The sequence below is a fragment of the Oryctolagus cuniculus genome, chromosome 3 (genome assembly GCF_964237555.1).
Source record: "Oryctolagus cuniculus chromosome 3, mOryCun1.1, whole genome shotgun sequence".
NCBI classification, from domain to species: Eukaryota; Metazoa; Chordata; class Mammalia; order Lagomorpha; family Leporidae; genus Oryctolagus; species Oryctolagus cuniculus.
Window position 1 is genome coordinate 71,321,671 of NC_091434.1, and position 21,627 is coordinate 71,343,297.

The 21,627-nt window shown below is 45.3% G+C and overlaps 1 protein-coding gene across 2 annotated transcripts; it reads right to left on the bottom strand.

Annotated features, from left to right (window-relative positions):
* Window positions 1-86: 86 nt before the first annotated feature.
* Window positions 87-19,475, bottom strand: KLHL23 (kelch like family member 23). 2 transcript variants are annotated; one of them, XM_051849439.2, is made up of 4 exons: window positions 19,050-19,475; window positions 16,869-18,083; window positions 12,503-12,655; window positions 87-2,170 (listed from the first exon to the last, which is right to left on the bottom strand). In XM_051849439.2, exons 2-4 carry the CDS (start codon window positions 18,079-18,081, stop codon window positions 1,860-1,862), a joined length of 1,677 nt encoding a protein of 558 aa, XP_051705399.1. In that variant the 5' UTR covers window positions 18,082-18,083; window positions 19,050-19,475; the 3' UTR covers window positions 87-1,859. The 2 variants fall into 2 exon arrangements, with proteins under 2 accessions (XP_051705399.1, XP_051705401.1); XM_051849441.2 differs by lacking the exon at window positions 19,050-19,475 and adding an exon at window positions 18,602-18,810.
* Between the last annotated feature and the right edge of the window lie 2,152 nt (window positions 19,476-21,627).

Genomic DNA, 21,627 nt, shown 5'->3' on the forward strand with positions numbered 1-21,627 from the left:
TGATCTATATATATATATATATCAGTTGTTTCACTAATTCACTGTCTTTGAACCCAACTGGCCTAGATTCAAGCAGACTCACCACATACATAGTAACTTATTTTATTGAAAGTACAAAGAAATATTAAAGAAAATTAAATAAATTAAACATCATTCCATAGCCCCTCTATACTACCACATACATTTGTTTTTCATATCACCTTCCACATGCATACTTTACAAAGTCACAATCATAGTGTGTATACTATTTTGTAATGCACTTATTTTACTTACCATATGTTAGATACATCCATGTGTCTAAAGTCTTCTAAATAATTACTTTAATGGCAGTGTGACACTTCCCTACTTTATTAGCCCACTTTATTCTCTGACATGTAATTTTTTTCCAACTTTTCACTAGTATAAATAATACAGACATAAACACATCCATGCATTTGCTTTTTTTTTTGCATCATTCTTCAGGTTAAAAATATGGGAGCAGAATTTATCGAGCAAAGGAAACAGTCATTTTTATGGCCCTTGCTATGTAGTACCATATCGTGTCACCAAAGGGTGTATTTAAAATGCTACATGGAATGGCTGTATTAAACAGTTTCTTTCTAAGTTTTTTTTTTTTTTTAATCAGAAGGGTTAGGTAGTTTTAAATTTGAGTATTTAAAGTTAAAAATAATTATTACCTCCTTTTGAAAAAATGAAGAGTTTGGAATAGATATCTCCCAGGTAACTGAAAGTTTAGGTGAGCTAATTTGAGCAGTTCCCCAACTTTTCCCTAGTTATAGGAAAAAGTCATCATGTAGGCACACTGGGGGAATTGGACAAAGGTGCTTCTGGACCAGAGGCAGAAGCCACTCAGGCCACTGCTGGCTGCAAGAGTTGAGGAGATCTGTACCTAGGCACAGTGCCAGTGTTCATGGGCCAAGAAGGTCTTCTAATCATGGAAAGGTTAAGTGACTCGTGTCACAAAGCTAGCTAGTGGCAGAGCTGGAAAATGAATGCAAATTTCTCTTTGTCAGCTTATTTTCTACTGTATCATAACTGTTCTATGTGCCTTCTGGCCCTGAAACTCACCTTTAGATGCAGACATGCATCCACACATAAGCATAAATTTTTCTATCATGCTTGAAGACACCTAAACTAGCAATTTATTTACACCAAAGCCAAAAATTACAAATAGCCCTTACCATCAGCAAATGTTTGACTATTTTCTCTGCAACTTTTCAGACTTGTTCTTTTAGTTTGTAAAATATCTGAACAGTAATAATTTTTTGCACAGTATTTTTATATATCTGGTAGTAAATAAAAATAATAAATTAGATATACTACAAAAGAAAAAGAACTATACTTAAAATAAAGTTCACATTCCGAATAATGTGAAATAAAGGTGAAAAAAAATTTAAGTGTATGTTTTGTAGAGGTAGAGAAGAGTTCCTCTTTAAATTTCAAATTCCTTTTGGCTAAATGGAACTTAATATACACTATCTATTACATTAGAGGCTCTTAAGAGACATTTCATTCCACAGAATGATTCTGACCTATACCCAGTGTTGATGCTACCAGGAGGAAAAGATTCCCTACAAAGGTATTTCACCTTTTACCAAGAGTCAAACATTCCATATTACCTTTGGAAAGCAGACTATAAGGAGTCAGCTCCACTAATTCAACTGTGTATATGCATACGATTTCCCCTGACCATTAATCACAGGCTTGGGAGCAGAGTGGAATTTGGAATTGTCACTCATCAACGTCCTATCATGTGTCAGATCCATCACAAAAATAAGTAAGGGATTCCAAACCCTGAGTTCTTTTCTTTTTTACTATACCTCCAAAGAGTGATTACTTAGTCATTTCTGTGGGTACAATCAGACATTATACACACAAACACATCCATGAGACCGCATGGCACTGGGAAGATTACCCACGATTTCCCACTTATTCAGATCTGGATCATATTTCTCAATGCTCTGAAGATAGGTCCCTTTTGAGTAGGAATATCCTCCAGTGACATAAATGCATCCGTTCATGATGACGGCACCACACTCCATCCTCCGTTCCATCATGGGAGCGATCTCTCTCCACTCATTTTGTTCAGGGTCATAACATTCTGTGATTGTAGTTTGTCCACCGACTAGATACAGCTTATTTTCAAATGGAACTGAGCACAATCCATATTCTTTCAAAAAGAAAAAAAGAAAAGACTTTGTTTGTAGAAAAGCAAACAAGCGCTACCATATTGTGATGATGTCATAACCCTCTATGAGTTAGCACACACAAAAATAAGAGTAGAGATGACATTTTGATTCTGGCCCACATTGCTGCACTCTGAAACTTAAAATCCGTTCCTTATGAACTGATTCAGATTATGTGTTCTTGCCACATAATTATTACCCCTCAAGTCATCCTTAAGTTGGAGGAAGGAACTCATCCCTCAGACCACTGCCCTTCTCGAGTTTTTCCAGCACAGACACCCAGTACTTGATGCCACCTGTCAACACAGTCACGATGGGGCCCTCCTTACAGGCAGGCCCCCTAGGTAACTAGGTCTCTCCAGGTCTTAGCAACTATTCCAGTCACTACTGGCAGGCACCCGAGAGTGCTGCTACAGGTGCCACATGGGATGGCCTGGCCTGCGTCTTTCACACTGCTGGTAGTTAGGAATGCCAGGAGTTAGAGAAACACACACTCAGGTTAGTGGAGGCACAGCAGCTATTTTTCTCAGAGACTGTAAAAAAGCACCCCCAAGCAAGGGCTGGAGTCCTAAAGCTGGGCGTCTGCTCCTAGTGGGTCCACCTCCTAGGCTGTCATAGTGTTCCATTTTTATTTACCTCCTTCTCTACACTATAACCTGCTGACTCTTACAAGCACAGGATATTTCACAGGCCCAATACTCCCTGCTGTGGGGAAAGTAAAGCCAGTGAGGGGCCTGGGGTGCGACAGGTAAGTAGGCATCACCCTCTTGGGTCATTCTCTGATTGGCCCCTTAAATTCTGTTCCTCCAGTGTATCGCTTGCCTTGTCCTAGTTCCAACACACTGTTTCTTCCATTCCCCCACCTTTTTTTTTTTAAATTTATTTATTTACTTAAAAGGCAAAGTTACAGAGAGGCAGAGGAAAAGAGAGAAAGACCTTCCATCCGCTGGTTCACTCCCCAGATGGCTGTGATGGCTAGAGCTGGGCCAGTCTGAAGCCTAGAGCCAGGAGCTTCTTTCAGTTCTCCCATGTGGGTGCAGGGGCCCAAGGATTTGGGGCATCTTCCACTGCTTTCCCAGGCACATTAGCAAGGAGCTGGATTGGAAGTGGAGCAGCTGGGATTCAAACCTGAACCCATACGGGATGGCAGCGCTGCAGGTGGTGGCTTAACCTGCTATACCACAGTGCCGGCCCCAGTGCCCCCACTTTTAACATCACTCTCAGTCTATATGTTCACTCTGGGAATATTAGCCATAAAATTACGCTTAAATACTTGTAGCTGCAGCCCTGAAGGAAGAGGAGGATTTGTCACATTACAGCTAATAAACACTTCTCCTGCCTGGTCATCTCTTCTCTCCCAGGTATTTGCGTAGCTGCCTTCTTCCTGTCATTCAGAACTTATCTTACTGTCACTTCCTCAAAGGGGCCTTCCTGATCACCCACAAGTGAAGGGGACAGAAAGTCATCTCTGTACCATGTCTCGCTCTTTTACTTCTCTTTGTGGCATTTCTCATTTCTGGTGTGTTTCTTGTCTCTCTCTCCCTCTTAACAGGGTGTGAACTATTTCCTGTCTACTACTCTATTCCCAGTTATAGAATGGCAAGTGGCCTGGACCAATCAATTAACTGCACCTTGCCCTCTCTTGAGCCCCAGTGTACGCCCGAGTTATCGCTGCTTTTCTTATAGGCAAACCCCCTCTTTAGGAAGAATGTAAGAGAAGTGTGGTTTCTTGTAAGAAAGGAAGTAACTTCTTATCCATGAAGTTCTTCCTGTCTAGGTTCTGAAGACTAAGGAAAATCTCGGAAGATGGGGATTTTTGTTTTGACTCCACATACTGTTCTCAAGTGTCTGACATCCAAGAAAATAAGAATTCTTTTACCTCTTAAACACTTGTTGACTACTTTCTGGTTATATGTATGCAGGATTTTTATAGGACTTCGCTGTTACAAATATTTGTGAAAAATATTTGTGTTTTATTCCATCCGTGGTTATTGTGGAAATTAATCATGGTTTAAACATTTTGGCAGTTGATACAAATGATTCAAATAAAAGCTTACTAGGCTTTCTTAATTTGATTCTTACGTTAAGAGAGATAACCTCAATCTTCCTAGAGTAGCAAAAATGTTTAAAACACAATGACTCGGGGGCCACATTGTGGCACAGCAGGTAAAGCCGCCGCCTGTAGTGCTGGCACTCTATATGGGCGCAGGTTCGAGTCCCAGGTTCTCCACTTCCAATTCAGCTCTCTGCTATGGCCTGGGAAAGCAGCAGATGGCACAAGTGCTTGGGCCCCTGCACCCGTATGGGAGACCCAGAAGAAGCTCCTGGCTTCAGATCGGCCCAGCTCTGGCTGTTGCAGCCATTTGGGGAGTGAACCAGTGGATGGAAGATGTCTCTATCTCTTCCTCTGCCTCTCTGTAACTCTGCCTTTCAAATAAATAAATAAATCTTAAAAATAAAATACATTGATTCTTGATCGTTTTCCTTCTGTTACCCAAATACCATTATTGTTGATGGCAACTTTTTCTTCTTCAGCTTATTATAACCCTTTTTCTTGCCAGTCAACTCTTCTAAGTTACTAAAGTTAAGGGACTGTGTCTTGCTTACTGTGCTCCAAGCACTGTGCATATAACAGCACACAGAAAATACATTAGACAAATGAATGAGTGAACAAATGAACAAATAAGCTCAAATCAGGCATGAAAATAATACTACCTGTCACAGCTCAAAGAGCTTACACACAAATAATCAAGCAAACACATGGCAGTAGGTATCTGATGTCACATGAGTAATGTGAGCAAAGCAATGCAGGGATTCAGAGACAACCACAATATCCATGTGAATGGGATTAATTTTTTTCCCTAATATTTTTCTTATTGAAAGAACCTGTAAGGTTTGTGTAGTCTGGCTTCCTTATTTTTATTTTATTTGTTGACTGATTTTCATTTTTATTTGAAAAGGGAGGGAGAGAGAAGAGAAGAAGACAGGAGAGGGGAAGAGAGGGGAGAGGAGGAGGAAAGGGGAGGAGAGGGGAGGAGAGCAGAGGAGAGCAGAGCAGAGCAGCAAAGGAAGAAAGAAAGAAAATCTGTCAATCATCTGTTGGCTCACTCCTCAAATGCCCACATCAGCCAGGACTGAGCCAGGCCAAAGTCGGGAACCTGGAACTCCATCTGCATATCCCATGTGTGTGTGGCAGGAAGCCATCACTTGCTGTCCTTGAGGGAGCACATTAGCAAGAACTGGGATCAAACCGGCTTCCCTTTTACTGGAAAGTAAGACTCAACAGTTTAAGCGACTTGCCCAATGTCAGGCATGTAAACAAATGGCACAGCCAGGAGGGTACTCGCCCATAAATCCTTCTCCTTTATCAAGTGCTGCTTCTTACCTGTTCTTCACCCAGTCTTCTCTGTTATCCCTCAAGTCAGGCTGCTTCCCAGGATTCTGCCCACAACTGTCTTGCTGTTCCCATCTTCGCAAAGCGTCTCATTCATCCCCATCCCTATGGCCATCGTCCAAACAAACAATTCCCAGCTCTCTATATTTAGCTACATCCTTCCTCCTGAGTTGCAGATCCATATTTTCCACTGCTTGCTGGGCAGCTCTTATGGGTTATCCAACTAGTCCTTCACCCTTAAACTAAAGTGAGCTCATCATCTCTCCACCCCGCACACCTACTGGCTCTTCCTTCAGTAATGTTCCATCCCCTCAGGCAACTGGCCAGGGTCCTTGGAATGACTGTCAACTCCTTTCTCCCCTTATCTTCCATTTGCCATCAGCCATGCATTCCTCCCACTTCAGGCTTTCAGCATCTCTCACCTGGTTTATTACAACAATCTGAGCAGGCCACCCTTCTTCTCAATCTAATCTAAAAGGAATCATCTTGAAACTAGGGCTCTGACACCTTTGATGGTTCTCTATTATTTCAGGGGTAGGGAATCTTTTCTTCTGCTAAGAGCCGTTTGGATATTTATAACATCATTCGTGGGCCACACAGAATTACTGACTTAAAAATTAGTCTGTTTAAGATGTATTAAATTTTGCGTCCCTCCTGCTTTGATAGTACCAGACCAAATGATTTTGCAGGCCTTGTACGGACCATGGGCCAGATGTTCCCCACCCGTTAAGTGCTCGAGACTAACACTCAAAGCCCTCCATGCTATGTTCCCTTAACTGAACTCTCCTCCCCCCTCCTACTTTCTTACATTTCATTCACTCATGTCTACTCCCTATAAAAGGAATAAGCCTGCAACTTAAACTCCTTCCCTCATTGGGTTGACATCCTGCCAGAAAAACCCATCTTCAGAAACAGCTTCCTGGGGCTGGCATTGTGGCACATAAAGCCACTGCCTGCGATGCTGGCATCCCTTACGGGCACTGGGTCATGTCCTGGCTACTCTACTTCCTGTCTAGCTCCTTGCTGATGGCCTGAGAAAGCAACAGAAGACGGCCCAAGTGCTTGCGTCCCTGTCACCTACATGGGAGACCTGGATGAAGCTCCTGGCTCCTGGCCCAGCCCTGGTAGTTATTATTTCAGGAGTGAATGAAGGAAGCAGATGGAAGACTCCCTCTGTCTCTCCCATTCTTTCTATCAAGTAAATAAAAAATCTTAAAAACAAAAACAAACTCAACTTCTTTCATTGTGGCCACTATTTAAGGCTCAGGTCTAAATACCAACCACTGGGAGTATTTTAAAATTGATTAGACTCAAGTTCTTTCTATTCTCAGTTTCACCAGAATTTGTTTGTACCGAACCTTTCAAAGGTTGTCCTATATTAATGTTACATATGTGTATTTGTTACTAGGTTCTATGGTAGTAGAGTGGATCTCATCCATCTTTGTGCCTTACATAATTACTAGAATACGAACTTTCCCAACGTAGGGTCTCAAAACATATAATTTTGAATTTAATGAAGTTATGTAGTCCTATGCTTCAATTATACAAAGCTACTCCTTAATGGGATTAAGATAAAAGGTAACACTTATATTACATTTTAAAAATAATAGTCATTTCTTCTGGGTCTAAGTCTCTTATCTGTATAAAGTGGACTCCACACTGACATTTTACCTTCCTCAGGAGATGCTGTGAAAATGCATTAGAAGCACACCTTGTTGTAAGTCAGTGAATGCTGATGCAAATACCTTCAAGAGCTTAAAGAGAAGATAATAACCTGCTAAGTGAAGCAGGCCAGGGTAAGAAAAGCAACAGCACACGCTTGTGATGTGACAAGAATAGGGGGGATTGTGGTGAAGTGTGGTAAAGTGAAGCACACAAGTCTCACCCAACAGGAACAGCTACTACTTGGCTCCAGTGACTGCCACCGGGAAGGGATACAGTTCAAAGCTGCCAGATCTTACAACTTTTCTAACAGCCAGAAATCAGGATTTTTATTTCAAGTTTCCTGAATTTTAAATATCTGTCACAAGCCAGTTCAAAAATATTTTTAAGAACTCTGAGGGCCGGCGCCGCGGCTCACTAGGCTAATCCTCCGCCTAGCGGCGCCGGCACACCGGGTTCTAGTCCCGGTCGGGGCGCCGGATTCTGTCCCGGTTGCCCCTCTTCCAGGCCAGCTCTCTGCTGTGGCCAGGGAGTGCAGTGGAGGATGGCCCAAGTGCTTGGGCCCTGCACCCCATGGGAGACCAGGAAAAGCACCTGGCTCCTGGCTCCTGCCACCGGATCGGCGCGGTGCGCCGGTCGCAGCGCGGCGGCCATTGGAGGGTGAACCAACGGCAAAAGGAAGACCTTTCTCTCTGTCTCTCTCTCTCACTGTCTACTCTGCCTATCAAAAAAAAAAAAAAAAAAAAAAAAGAACTCTGAGAACCAAACAGAACATATCATGCGAGGCATTCATTCAATATGTTTGTTCATTTTCTCAAGAAAGAGTTCAACACAAATTGAAACTTCACAAGTGAAATTATATGTTCCTATTGACTTGTAGTACAATTTAATGATTGTTTTGGGTTGATTTTCAATTTTCCATGGCTTTTGATACTTTGGCTTAGGCCATACTGTCTTTTAGACTCTTTTTCAAGTAGTTAACAAGATATATATACAAATTAAGTTATGTTTATTTTTCAAGAATCATTTTATGAAATATATATTAAATTTATAATGCACATAACTACCCTTTATTAATCTGACTTTTCATGACTGGATTCTCTTTGTTAAGATAATTCTTTCCATTAAACAGGCAGAGTAATATCTAACTTATAAGATTCAAACAAGAAAACAGCAAAGTTCTTAAGAGCACAGGCTCCAAGTCAACTACCTGGGCTTGAATCTCATCTTTAAAAACACTAGCTGAGGCCGGCGCTGTGGCTCACTAGGCTAATCCTCCGCCTTGCGGTGCTGGCACACCGGGTTCTAGTCCTGGTCGGGGCGCCGGATTCTGTCCCAGTTGCCCCTCTTCCAGGCCAGCTCTCTGCTGTGGCCCGGGAGTGCAGTGGAGGATGGCCCAAGTCTTTGGGCCCTGCACTCCATGGGAGACCGGGATAAGTACCTGACTCCTGCCATCGGATCAGTGTGGTGCGCCGGCTGCGGCGGCCATTGGAGGGTGAACCAACGGCAAAAGGAAGACCTTTCTCTCTGTCTCTCTCTCTCACTATCCACTCTGCCTGTCAAAAAACAAAACAAAACAAAACAAAACAAAACAAAACAAAAACACTAGCTGACTGACCCTGAGCAATGTATTTAATCTCTCTCTGCCTCAGTGGCCTGTAAAAATAAGATAATCACAGTATTTGCCTCACAGGATTATTGTGAAATTGATTTATTTAAATATTTATTTGTATATTTGAAAGCAGAGTTACAGAGAGAAAAAGAGACAGACAGGAGGAGAAAAAGAGAGATTCAGTCTCCAAATGGCCACAATGGCTAGGGCTGAGCCAGGGCCAGCAACTTCATCACGGTCTCCCATGTGGCAGAGGCCAAGCACTCAGGCCATCTTCTACTTGCTTTCCTAGGCGCATTAGCAGAGAACTAGATCAGAAGAGGAGTAGCTGGGACTTGAACCAGTGCTCATGTGGGATGTAGCATCAAAGGCAGCAGTTTAGCCCACTGTGCCACAATGCCATTCCCTATTGTGAAATTTAAATGGCTTAACACATGTAAAGTTATGAGAATAGTTAGTGCCTGACACACATATATATTATTCAATATGTGCTATTACCTTTTCTATTCTAACTTCATTGGTCACAACAGAAAGTGACAGGAGTGTCTGGGAAGAAGTACGTGGGCTAAGCCTACTCATTCCATGATGTCATCTCAGCCAAGGCTGCCTGCAGCTGAAGCTTCTTCATTTTTTTTTTTTTTTTTTTTTTTTTGACAGGCAGAGTGGACAGTGAGAGACAGAGAGAAAGGGCTTCCTTTTTGCCGATGGTTCACCCTCCAATGGCCACCACGGCTGGCGCACGGCACTGATCCGATGGCAGGAGCCAGGTACTTATCCTGGTCTCCCATGGGGTGCAGGGCCCAAGCACCTGGGCCATCCTCCACTGCACTCCCTGGCCACAGCAGAGAGCTGGCCTGGAAGAGGGGCAACCAGGACAGAATCCGGCGCCCCGACAGGGACTAGAACCCGGTGTGCCGGCGCCGCTAGGTGGAGGATTAGCCTACTGAGCTGCGGCGCCGGCTGGCAGCATGCTCCGTTAATGATGGATAGACTCTTCCATGGTTATAGCAAAGACTATGGAATCAGATTCCCAGATCCTGAATTCTAGTCTACCACTTTCAAACTGTGTAGCCTTGGAAAGTTTCTTATGTTTCTAAGCCCCTACTTCCAAATAATGTAAATGATGATAAACAAGACCTACTCACAGAGCTGTAGTGAGAATTCTAGTATATGTAAACTGGGTGCTGGCATGGTGATGAAGCTGGTTAAGTCACTGCTTACAATGCCAGTATAGTATATCAGAGTACCTGTTCGGGTCTCTGCTGCTCCACTTTCTTTTCTCTCTCTTTTTCTTTTTCTTTTTCTTACAGGCAGAGTAGACAGTGAGAGAGAAAGACAGAGAGAAAGGGCTTCCTTTTTCTGTTGCTTCACCCCTCAATGGCCGTTGTGGCCAGCACGCTGCAGCTGGCGCACCGCGCTAATCCAAAGCCAGGAGCGAGGTGCTTCCTCCTGGTCTCCCAAGCAGGTGCAGGGCCCAAGCACTTGGGCCATCCTCCACTGCACTCCCAGGCCACAACAGAGAGCTGAACTGGAAGAGGAACAACCGGGACAGAATCTGGTGCCCCGACCGGGACTAGAATCTGGGGTGCCGGTGCCACAGGCAGAGGATTAGCCTATTGAGCCGCGGTACTGGCCTTCTGCTCCACTTTCAATACAGCTTCCTGCTAATGTGTCTGGGAAGGCAGCAGAAGATGGCCAAACACTTGGCTCCTGCCACCCAGGATGGAGTTCCTAGCTTCTGGCTTCAGGTTGCTCAAGACCTGGCTATTGTAGTCATTTGGAAAGTGAATCAGTGGATCAATCTTTCTTTCTCTCTCTCTGAAGCTTTGCCTTTCAAATAAATAAATATTTTTAAAAATACTACATAGAGGGGGCTGGCGTTGTGGCATAGTGGGTGAAGCTGCCATCTGTGAAGCCGGCATCCTATATGGGTGCCAGTTTGAGTCCCAGCTGCTCTACTTTCAATCCAGCTCCCCGCTACTGGCCTAGGAAAAGCAGAAGTATTTGGGCCCCTACCACCTACATGGGAGACTCAGATGAAGCTCCTGGTTCCTGGCTTCAGTCTGGCCCAGACCTGCCTATGGCAGCCATCTGGGAAATGAACCAGGGGATGGAAGAACTCTCTCTGTAACTCTGACTGTCAAATAAATAAATAAATCTTTAAAAAGAAATTCATGGGGCTGGCATCGTGGCATAATGGGTAAAGCTATTACCTGCACTGCCAGCATCCCATTTGGGTGCCAGCTGGAGTCCCAGCTTCTCCACTTCTGATCCATCTCTCTGCTAGTGTGAGCCTTGGAAAGCAGTGGATGATGGCCCAAGTACTTGGGCCTCTGCACCCATGTGGGAGCCCCAGAGAAAGCTCCTGGCTCCTGGCTTTGGCCTGGCCCAACTCTGGCTATTGCGGCCATTTGGGGAGTTAACCAGCAGATGAAATCTCTCTCTCTCTCTCCGTGTTTCTTCCTTTCTCTCTCTCTCTCTCTCTCTTTAGTATTTATTTATTTGAGAGACAGAGTTATAGACACAGAGAAGGAGAGACAGAGAGGGGTCTTCTGCTGGTTTACTCCCCAAATGACTGCAATGGCTAGAGATGGGCCGATCTGAAACCAAGAGCCAGGAGCTTCTGCCAGGTCTCCGAAGTGAGTGTGGGGGCCCAAGCACTTGGGACGTCTTTCAATGCTTTCCCAGGCCACAAGCAGAGAGCTGGATTGGAAGAGGGGCCACTGGGACATGAACCAGTGCCTATATGGAATGGCAGCACCGCAGGAAGAGGCTTAACCTACTATACCACAATGCCAGCCCCCAAATAAATAAATCTGAAAAAAAAAATCACATGCAAAATGCCTAAGACAGGCGCTCAAGGTGAGCAGTTAGTGTCAGTCTCATTGGGATCAAGCTTGTGGATTTCAATCACTCTCCCCAGAGATCCACATGGAAACTTGATATTCCATGGAAAATGATTCAAAGTAACATGGTGATATGATGATGTGAACCTTTCCTAATGAAAACCTAAAAACATGACATATTTTAACAGGCTAAAATTTATGCTTCCTTCTGAGTTCTCCCAAAGAGACAAGTCAAAAAATAAAAGACATCACAGAAGGTGGGTCCTTCCTCATGAACAGATACCACGACAGCTTTGATTGTTAAGGCAATGCCAACTTTGGGCTCTGCCTAATATAGGAATAAATGTTTAACAGTAATCAAAACCCAAGAAAAACAGTCTTCTAAGAGAGGAAACAATCTCTTGTTGAATTTTCTATTCTTCTATTTGATGAAGAAAATCGAGCTTTCTTTCTATAAATATTGCATTTTATGTTATGCATGTATTAAGTTGAATCACATAACAAAATAAAAGTAAACACTAGCAGAAACCTAAGTGAAAAAACAAAGAACCTACCACTTCTATCCATATGCGTTTAAAGTGTGTGTTGTGTGAAGACATCAGGGAAAATACTTACAGACATGATCGGATTGGAATCTGATGATTATTATTACATGAACATATGAATATTCTGAGCTTTTAAATTATACCCATGTGTAGTATATCATTAGTATTTTCTATTTCCAGTCCATTTTTAGTCAGCCCACAGGCTGATAAATTGCATACTATTTATATACATACTATTTGAGACAGTGTTCTGTTACCTGGATGCGGACTGGAGGTGATGAGGCTCCATTCATTGATATCCGAATTGTAGCTCTGGACCTTGTCATAGGTGCAGCTTCCTCTGTAGCCGCAGTGACCGCCAATGACATAAATAACTTCATGCAAGACACAGGCAGTAGCATTTCCCACACCTGTGTGTTAATTAAAATCATATCTTCAGATTGATCTTTCACTCTTTTTTTTTTGCAATGAATACTAACCTAGTTTATTTTTGGCTTCATTATTATTAATAGTAGATGCAAGGCTTTGTGTTAGGTGCTATGAGGAATAAAAGAACAATAAAAGGATGACTCCTTGTAGTCTTTTAAGACAGGGTGACATATACAGCAATAACTAGAACACAAGGTATAGAATGGAAGAAGAATCACAAGAAAACAGACAAATGAATGGTCAAAACCAAGAGACATTGCTTTTGACTAGGAGAATCACAGCAGGCAGTGGCAGAATTTGATCTGGGCTTTGGTAGGCAGGGCTGTTAGGTGGAGGTGAGAAGAAGCCATGCTAAGCTGAAGCAAGCCCAATGCAAAGTCTTATTAATATAGAGCAAATGACACCTTGGGGTTGTCACTGGGGAATTAAGGCTAGCACAAAAAGTTAAAGCCATGTGGTAAAGGATCTTGAAGGTTAACTAGTAATCCAGACTTAAAAACTCAGGAGGATTTTTAAGCCTTTTAAACAGATGATGGAAGGGACTAAAAAGGAAAAGTTAGAGAGCTCAGTACAGTCTAGGTAAACAGTATCAAGGGCTTGATTTAGATATGAAGAGATGGGCATTGAGACAAGAGACAAAGGACAAACAGATAGGCCCTGATGCATATGAGACGAATCAGATTCCCAAGTCTAGGGCTGGGGCAAGTGGGAAGCAGTGATCCACAGAAAAGCAAGGATGCTTCAGTGGTGGAATAAGCACTGAGGAAGAAAGAAGATGAGGCTCATTTTAGTTGAAAACATCCGTTTAATCTTTCAACCAAATATTAGTTAGCACTGCAATGTGCTGGCTGCATTTCAAGCTCCTTGCTCACTTTCACTCCAAAATAAAAGTTGATTTATAGGCAGGCCAGTTATGATGGGAAAAAAGGGAAGGAAACAAATATTTAAGTTCATAAACAGCCAAGTATTTATTTCTTCTCTGTATATCATATCCACAAATTAAATCAAGGAAATGAATTTGAAATCAGACTCTACCGAAATTAAGCTCTCATTACCAGGGAAAGTTCGTAAAACACTGCACGCCTATAAAGTAAAATAAACTGAGAAAAATGGTGTTATCCTTTTTACAGAAAAATGGAAAGCTCAAAGTTCAGTATGGGTCCACTCACTAGAATGTTAGTATTCAAAACTGTACATAACTGGGAAAGTGTTACCCTTCTCTGAGACGACAATACACAAAAAAGCAACAAATAAAGTATAAAATTCTGAAATTCACTCAGCTGGTTTGAGGGGGCAACCTTGGGGTCCAAGTGCCTCCCATTCCACTCAGGGCTAAGTCGAGAACACACACGGCTTTTATAGTAGATGAATCACTGAAGTATGTTTTTTTTCAGCAAGCAGTGTTTCAAGTACAGTTTTGAAAAATTTCTGTAAAGTAATAAACTCCCATCTTCATGGAAATACACTCTAAACTACAAAACCATTGAAATGGTTACCTCATCATTAAGGAATAGAAAGAGAAATGTATCGAGGTTTATAATAGCTGCTAAAATATGTGGTTTTTTTCTTTCATAGGAGAGGAGTCAGGACATTCAGTAAATGGTGGGCCAAGCTTAGGCAAAGGCAAAAACCAGCAACAGGTTTTATAACTACCTTCTTCCATTGAACAACTGTAGTCCTGATTTAATATGAAAATACTGGAAAAAGCATTATGATGCAGCAGGTTAAGTTGCTGCTTACAACACTGGTAATCAGAGTGCCAGTTTGAGTCCCGGCTGCTCCACTTCCAATTCAGTTCCCTGCTAATGCTCCTGGGAAAGTAGCAGATGATGGTCCAAATACCTGGGCCCTGCCACCCATGTGGGAGACCTGGATGGAAATCCAGGCTCCTGGCTTCAGCCTGGCTTGGTCCCAGCCATTGCAGCCATTTGAGGGGTAAACCAGCAGACAGCAGATCTCTCCACCTCTCTATCTCTCTCTCTCCCCCACTTCCAAATAAATCTTTTTTAAAAAACAGTATTTCTGTCCTGTGAAGGCCAACATAGTTTTCTAAATGAGGTAAGTTAAGACTCATGTCTAATGTTTACTGAGGGCTGACTCTGTGCCCGACACTGTTCTCAGCACTTCACAAGCATAAATTAGTTTAATCCCCTCAATGACCCTAATCGAGGTAATGTGGCTACCCCCACTGTTTAGATGGCCAAATTGGGGCCCAGGGAGATTTGCTCAAGCTCACCAGCAAGTCAGTGGGAAGCTGGGATTTCCCAGAAGCAGTGTGCCTGATCACAAACCATTTGGTTTCCCAGGCTTCCTGCTTGTCACCCAAGGATCACAGCAGTTGGGTTTCCAGGACAGGTCAAATTCCCACAGCCTCACTAGCATTAAAAAAGAAACAGAAAGGCCTGAGAAGAAACATTTGTGATGAAATGACAGAAATTTGTTAACAACCTACTGGTTGTTTTTGTACATCTCCCCACACTGATGAAAAGATGTCATGAAATAAAATTCCATTTTAACTTTTTTCCCAGTGGGAGGAAAGGAGAGCAAGGCTAGTGTATCACCAAACTCAGCAGCAAATCCAAAGTTTATCAGACACTGAGAAATACTAGTGTCTGGTTCTCTTCTGCCCCTCTTCTGCAGAAGACAAGTCTGTGTAACAAAAAAATAGAAGTTATTTGCCTCTGGTTCTTGAGAGAATGTGTTTTTTGTTTTGTTTTGTTTTTGTTTTTGTTTTTTTGACAGGCAGAGTGGACAGTGAGAGAGAGAGAGAGAGAGAGAGAGAGAGAGAGAGAGAGGTCTTCCTTTTGCCGTTGGTTCACCCTCCAATGGCCGCTGCGGCCAGCGCGCTGCGGCTGGCGCACCACTCTGATCCGAAGGCAGGAGCCAGGTGTTTCTCCTAGTCTCCCATGGGGTGCAGGCCCAAGCACTTGGGCCATCCTCCACTGCACTCCGGGCCATAGCAGAGAGCTGGCCTGGAAGAGGGGCAACCGGGACAGAATCCGGCGCCCCGACCGGGACTAAAACCCGGTGTGCCGGTGCCGCAAGGCGGAGGATTAGCCTAGTGAGCCACGGCGCCGGCCAGAGAATGTGGTTTGTTACAACCTACTGAGACCAAACCTTTCAAGGTCTTAATGAAAGATCTCTTTAGAGATGATCAGCAAATTTAAATGCAGAATTGAAAAGAAGTTGATTTCAAGAGCAAGCAGGAAAAAACTTAAAAAACTACCTGGGATCTATATCTTCATTTAGACTTTTCTGGTTTTTATTTATTTGAGAGATACAGCCAGCGGAAGAGAGAAAGACATCTCTCTTTCCCAAATCTACTGATTCACTCCTCAAAGGCCAGGGCTAAAGCCAGGAGTGGGAACACTACCCAGATTGCCCACCTGGGTGGCAAGGACTCAATTACTTGGGCCATCACCACTGCCTCCTAGGGTCTACATTAACAGGAAATTGAAGTCAGGAGCCAGGACTTGAAATCAAACTTGGGTACTCCAACACCAGCAGCAGGCATTTACCGCTAGGCTAAATACCCACTCCACCCATTAGCCTGTGACTTACACATACATTTTTAAGACCCGACACAAGTAAGGTCAATTACTGTTTTTTATAACAAGGATATTTCTTTTCCAGGCTAGGCAGCGTAAGACAATCAACCCTCAAACTGCGGACTATGCTATGCTATGCTTTTTTTTTTGACAGGCAGAGTGGACAGTGAGAGAGAGAGACAGAGAGAGAAAGGTCTTCCTTTGCCGTTGGTTCACCCTCCAATGGCCGCCGCTGCAGCCGGCGCACCGCGCTGATCCGATGGCAGGAGCCAGGAGCCAGGTGCTTTTCCTGGTCTCCCATGGGGTGCAGGGCCCAAGCACCTGGGCCATCCTCCACTGCACTCCCTGGCCATAGCAGAGAGCTGGCCTGGAAGAGGGGCAACCGGGACAGAATCCGGCGCCCCAACCGGGACTAGAACCCGGTGTGCCGGCGCCGCAAGGTGGAGGATTAGCCTATTGAGCCACGGCGCCGGCTCTATGCTATGCTTTTACCAGCAACATCCTATACATGAATATTTGTACAATCTACCATAGTTTCTACATAGCATCCCAAAGTGATAAATTCTTCTTGTTACTTGCAAGAGAGTGACACTACTAACCTAAGCGCAGACATCTAAAACCACAGAATAAACAAAACCGCACTTACCTTTAATCATGTTTGCAATAGGAATCCACTTCTCTTTTAAAGGATCATAGAACTCCGCCTCTTCTGCTGGAGCCCCTTTCCTGTAACCACCTAAGGCATAGACACAGCCACCCAAGGTGACTGCACAGTGGTAATACCTCGCGTTGAGCATCGGCAGACCTTCTGTCCACTCATCGCTTTCACTGTTATAGATCCATACTGTGTCAAGAGCTTCTATGTTATCCGTCCTATAGCCTCCGGTGACATAAATGTTGGGACCTAAACATGTAACACCATAGCTCTCCCTGGTATAATCTGGTATTTCTGCTCCCTGAATCCAAACATTTGTCAAGGGATCCCATATGTGGACCTCTGACAAAGGATGCCAGTAATAGCCTCCAATGATATACATTGTGGCTGTGGACCTCTGAGAAATCTCTTTATGCATGGGATTCAAGGCATTGTATATCAGAGAGCGTATCTTATTTTCCGTTAGCAGGCAGCTTCTTTGAAGGCCTAAAGCTGTTTTTAAATATACTGGGTCTATATCTATGTTGACATAGCTTAGCAGATTATACAGGCATTCGATTCGATTTTTGACATCATGAGCAGTCCACTTAATAACCGGCTCTATGATGGCTTCTTCTTTCCAAACACTGAGATTCTTCCTGGACAAGATAAACAGAAATTTTTCAAGGCTGATTTCCAGAAATTCTTCCTGTTGCCACACTTCCTTAAACCTCGAACACAGAATTCTTCGGGACTCCTTCTCTAGTTCTGGACACATGTGAAATTCTGCAAAGGAGTGCATTCCAATACAATTATCAATATCCAGGTGTCTCACCAAAAACTGCTCACAGGCCTTCTTCACTGAAAGGAACTGCAGCAGATCTGCTGCTTCGAGCAGGCTTTGAACATTTCTTTTAGTTATTTCAATTTGGGATGTATAGGCATAGTTTACAAGGCCTTCCAGAATGTCATGGTGGATGCCGGAGAGTTTTATTTTATTTTTAAATTTTTCTTTCATGTCAGCTGTGAACATTGCCTTAAAATAATTGCTGCATGCAGCTAAAACAGCTCGGTGACAATGGAAGATTATGCCCGAAGGGCACTGAAGGGTTATATCAGTAAATAATCCATCCAAGTAAAATGTTCTGAATGCATCCAGAAAATCCACAGGATGCGCTGAATCCTTGAAAAGATAAATATAATCTTCTTGTCCTTTTAGAGCCATGGCTGCAACAAATATGAGATAAATAAACGTGTTTTCAACTTTCTACATTACCTCAAGTAATCAATGCTAGTTGATCATTAGAATGACTGATTAGTATCGGATACAGTCCCAAACCAGACTAAGTTCAGCACCCTAAGTCATTAATGCAAAATGTGGGTGGACTGCACCATAATTTATATGGTGGTCAAAACAAATTCTGAGTAGCTTCGAGCCGGAAATGAGGTCCCCGGATTTTCATTTGTCCTTTGGAGAAGAAACACGGACTTGCCCAGCGCATTCACTCAGCCTCCGCGATCTGCCGGGGCAGGCGGCGAGAGAAGCGATCTCACGCTCAGCAAGACCCCGAGTCTAGGGGTCACCCCACGGAGGCCGGACCTTAGCCGGCCGCCTCGGCTCGGCCCCACTTGAACCTTTCCTCCTAGCTTCGTTTTTCTTTCAAATCACACCGGGATGCCAAGCAGGGAGGGTGATCGAAATATAAGTGCACGAGAAGAACTCTGAGAAAAAGGAAACCTTGTACCTTCTCGCTTAGCGAACGAGGCGAGGGCGGCGGGACCCAGGCCGCAGCCCCTCCGGCCCGCGCCCCCTCCCCCGCTCCCGCCGCAGGGGTTTCCGCGCGCCCCCACGCCCGGGCCCCGGGCTCGTGTTCCCGCCTGGAGAGCGCTCCGCCCCGGGGCCTGGCGCGGGGACGCGACTGCAGGGAGCCGAGCGCCGCCGCCAGGCCCGCTGCCCGCGTCCCTCTCCGCTCGGCGCTCGGCACTCGGCACAGGTGTGGGGGGAGGAGGTTAGCGCTGCGGGCGGCCCCACGCGCCGCGCTCGGCCCTGCCCGGCGCCCGCGCGGCCATTGTCTGCGCTCGTTTGCCGCCGGCGGGCTCTGGAGGCGGCATGGCCTCGCTCTCCCGCGTTCGGTCCCGCTCACTCCTCGTCAGCTGGCCTCGGGCGGCAGGTCCGCTCCGTCCCGCACCTACCTCTGCTGGCGGCTCCAGGGCGCTGTGCTGGCCCGCAAGGCTACCGGCGAGCGGGGGCGGGGGCGCCTCCGGACCCTCTGACCATCTTTGGTAGACGCGCGACGGAGGCTGCCTGCTAGTGCAGCTCCAGCCCACAAGCGGCTCCTATTTTGGTGCCCCGGCTGCTCCCCCGCCCCCACCCAAAACAGCCCCCCGCGCGGCCTGGGCGCGGGGCCGCTCACGGGAACCCCCGGCGCCGGGTCGCGCTGCGAGCGAGGCGGGGCGGGCGCGCGGCTGCGGCCCCTCCCCAGTGGTTCGCCCGCAGCAGGTGGGATGGCTTCCCTGAGGAGACCGCCCGGGCCGGCCGGCTTTTCCCTCCGTCTGGACGCTGTCTCACACGCGCGCGCACACACACTCTCCCTCCAGAGTCTTCTCTCAGATAAACTCAGAGTACTGAGTGAAGACCATATATGGGGTGTGTGTGTGTGTGTGTGTGTGTGCGCGCGCGTGTGTGTCTTCCCGCAGGAGCTCTCACCGGCCTAGGCCCTCTTGGGAGGGAAAGTGAGGAACGCAAAGGTCTGGGATTGGGACCGGCTTCAAAAATGCCAGAAGTAGCCGGCGCTTTCCCACAAAGGCCACCCCACCCTCAGCAGGACTCTCAGGGGGAACCCCTGGGACTAATCAGCACATCACGGTTAATCTAAAAGCCTTGCGAACTGCCAGCAGCCATGGCCAAGGCTGAATCCCAAGTCTTGGATTCAGGTTGCTGTATTTGGAGCCCAGTAGCTGGAAGGAGCCATCTCCAGCCTTCTTGGTGACAACCAATCTGGTCAAATAAAGATTGCCCATGTGCTACACCAGAAAGTTCGTTTTTTGTTCCAACAAAAGCTGGTATGAAGTATGTCCATTTGCCATTCACTAGCCACGATTGCATTAAGTGCCTTATGGAGGCCTGATAGGGCTAGGCACTAGTCCCAGAGAGCTGGAAGATGCTCTTGTCTTTCTTGGAGCCTACAGTGCAGCCGCCAGGCCGTCTGGATGAATTGCCCCCAGAGGCCAGTGTGTTTCTCAGAGTATGATCTGAGAGACAGCATATACAGATGGACCCTGGCCAGAGGATATGTGACAACAAAACAACCACAAAAGCAGCCCGGAGAAGCCAAACCACAACCTCAGTGGCCATTGGACCAGAACAGTCAGGCTGTGGTCAACTTTTACCTCTACTTCCACATCAGGACCAACCAGAGAGAGCCAAATATGTTCCCTCAAGTCAATCACATAAAATACCCCTGCTTTTTGTAGTCCACCCCCAGCTTTCCCAGGCCAGGACCTCCAATCAGAGCATATCTGGGGCTTTTATTTATTTATTTTTTTCTTTTTATAAAACTCTCCCACTTTCCTGCCTGCTTTTGAGCCTCTGCCAAAAGCAAGTGATAGCAACTGATTCTCCTGCTATAGCAAGTTTAATAAATAGCATCTGTTTGTTTCTTGGGTGGTTTTAGTTTAATTCCATGTTAGGGCATCTTAATCAGCTTATGGGAGATACTGGTTAGGTAGCACCCTATAACCTCTGCCACCATGCAGACTTCTCAGGAGTGGAGACCTAGGAATCTATGGTTTTGTGTGTTTGTTTGTTTGTTTTGACAGGCAGAGTGGACAGTGAGAGAGAGAGAGACAGAGGAAGGGAGGAAGGTCTTCCTTTTTCTGTTGGTTCACCCCCCCCAATAGCTGCAGCCGCCGGCGTAATGAGGCCTGCGCACCGCGCTGATCCGAAGGCAGGAGCCAGGTGCTTCTCCTGGTCTCCCATGCAGGTGCAGGGCCCAAGCACTTGGGCCATCCTCCACTGCACTCCCTGGCCTGGAAGAGGAGCAACCGGGACAGAATCCGGCGCCCCAACTGAGACTAGAACCTGGGATGCCGGCGCCACAGGCAGAGGATTAGCCTATTGAGCCGCGGCGCCAGCCTGGAATCTGTGTTCTAATCAAGGGTAGCAGGTGATTCTTACACACAGTAAGAAGACTGCGTGTTGGATCCCAAAGGAAGTAAAATGAAAGGTTTAATCCCAACATCTGGTCAACAATTCAGATTTAGGTTCAAGTTTAAGGTTCATCTCTGCCATTTATCTAATGTGTAGCAAGTTACTAAACATTTCCAATCCTTACCTTTCTGAACTGTGTAACACATACAATATCAGTATTTTCTTAATCTAAAGTTATTACAAAATTATGACTATTAAAGCATTTAAGACATGATATCTAAATGCTGGCTATTACAATGAGAGGATTTTGATTCTTATTTATTTTTTTAAATATTTGTTTATTTTTTGAAAGAGTTACACAGAGAGAGGAGAGGCAGAGAGAAAGAGAGGTCTTCCATCCGATGGTTCACTCCCCAATTGGCCACAACGGCTGTGCTGATCCGAAGCCAGGAGCCAGGAGCTTCTTCCAGGTCTCCCACGCAGGTACAGGGGCCCAAGGACTTGGGCCATCTTCTACTGCTTTTCCAGGCCATAGCAGAGAACTGGATCAGAAGTGGAGCAGCCGGATCTCGAACCGGTGCCCATATGGGATGCCGGCCCTTCAGTCCAGGACGTTAACCC

What these genes read in the sequence shown, in the direction of transcription:
- KLHL23 (XM_051849439.2), bottom strand. Translation starts at nt 18,081, where the DNA reads ATGGCTCTAAAAGGACAAGAAGATTATATTTATCTTTTCAAGGATTCA. An exon ending in TATTGCAAACATGATTAAAG is followed by an intron (nt 12,656 to 16,868) that starts GTAAGTGCGGTT and finishes ATTAACACACAG; the next exon opens with GTGTGGGAAATGCTACTGCC. An exon ending in CACCTCCAGTCCGCATCCAG is followed by an intron (nt 2,171 to 12,502) that starts GTAACAGAACAC and finishes TCTTTTTGAAAG; the next exon opens with AATATGGATTGTGCTCAGTT.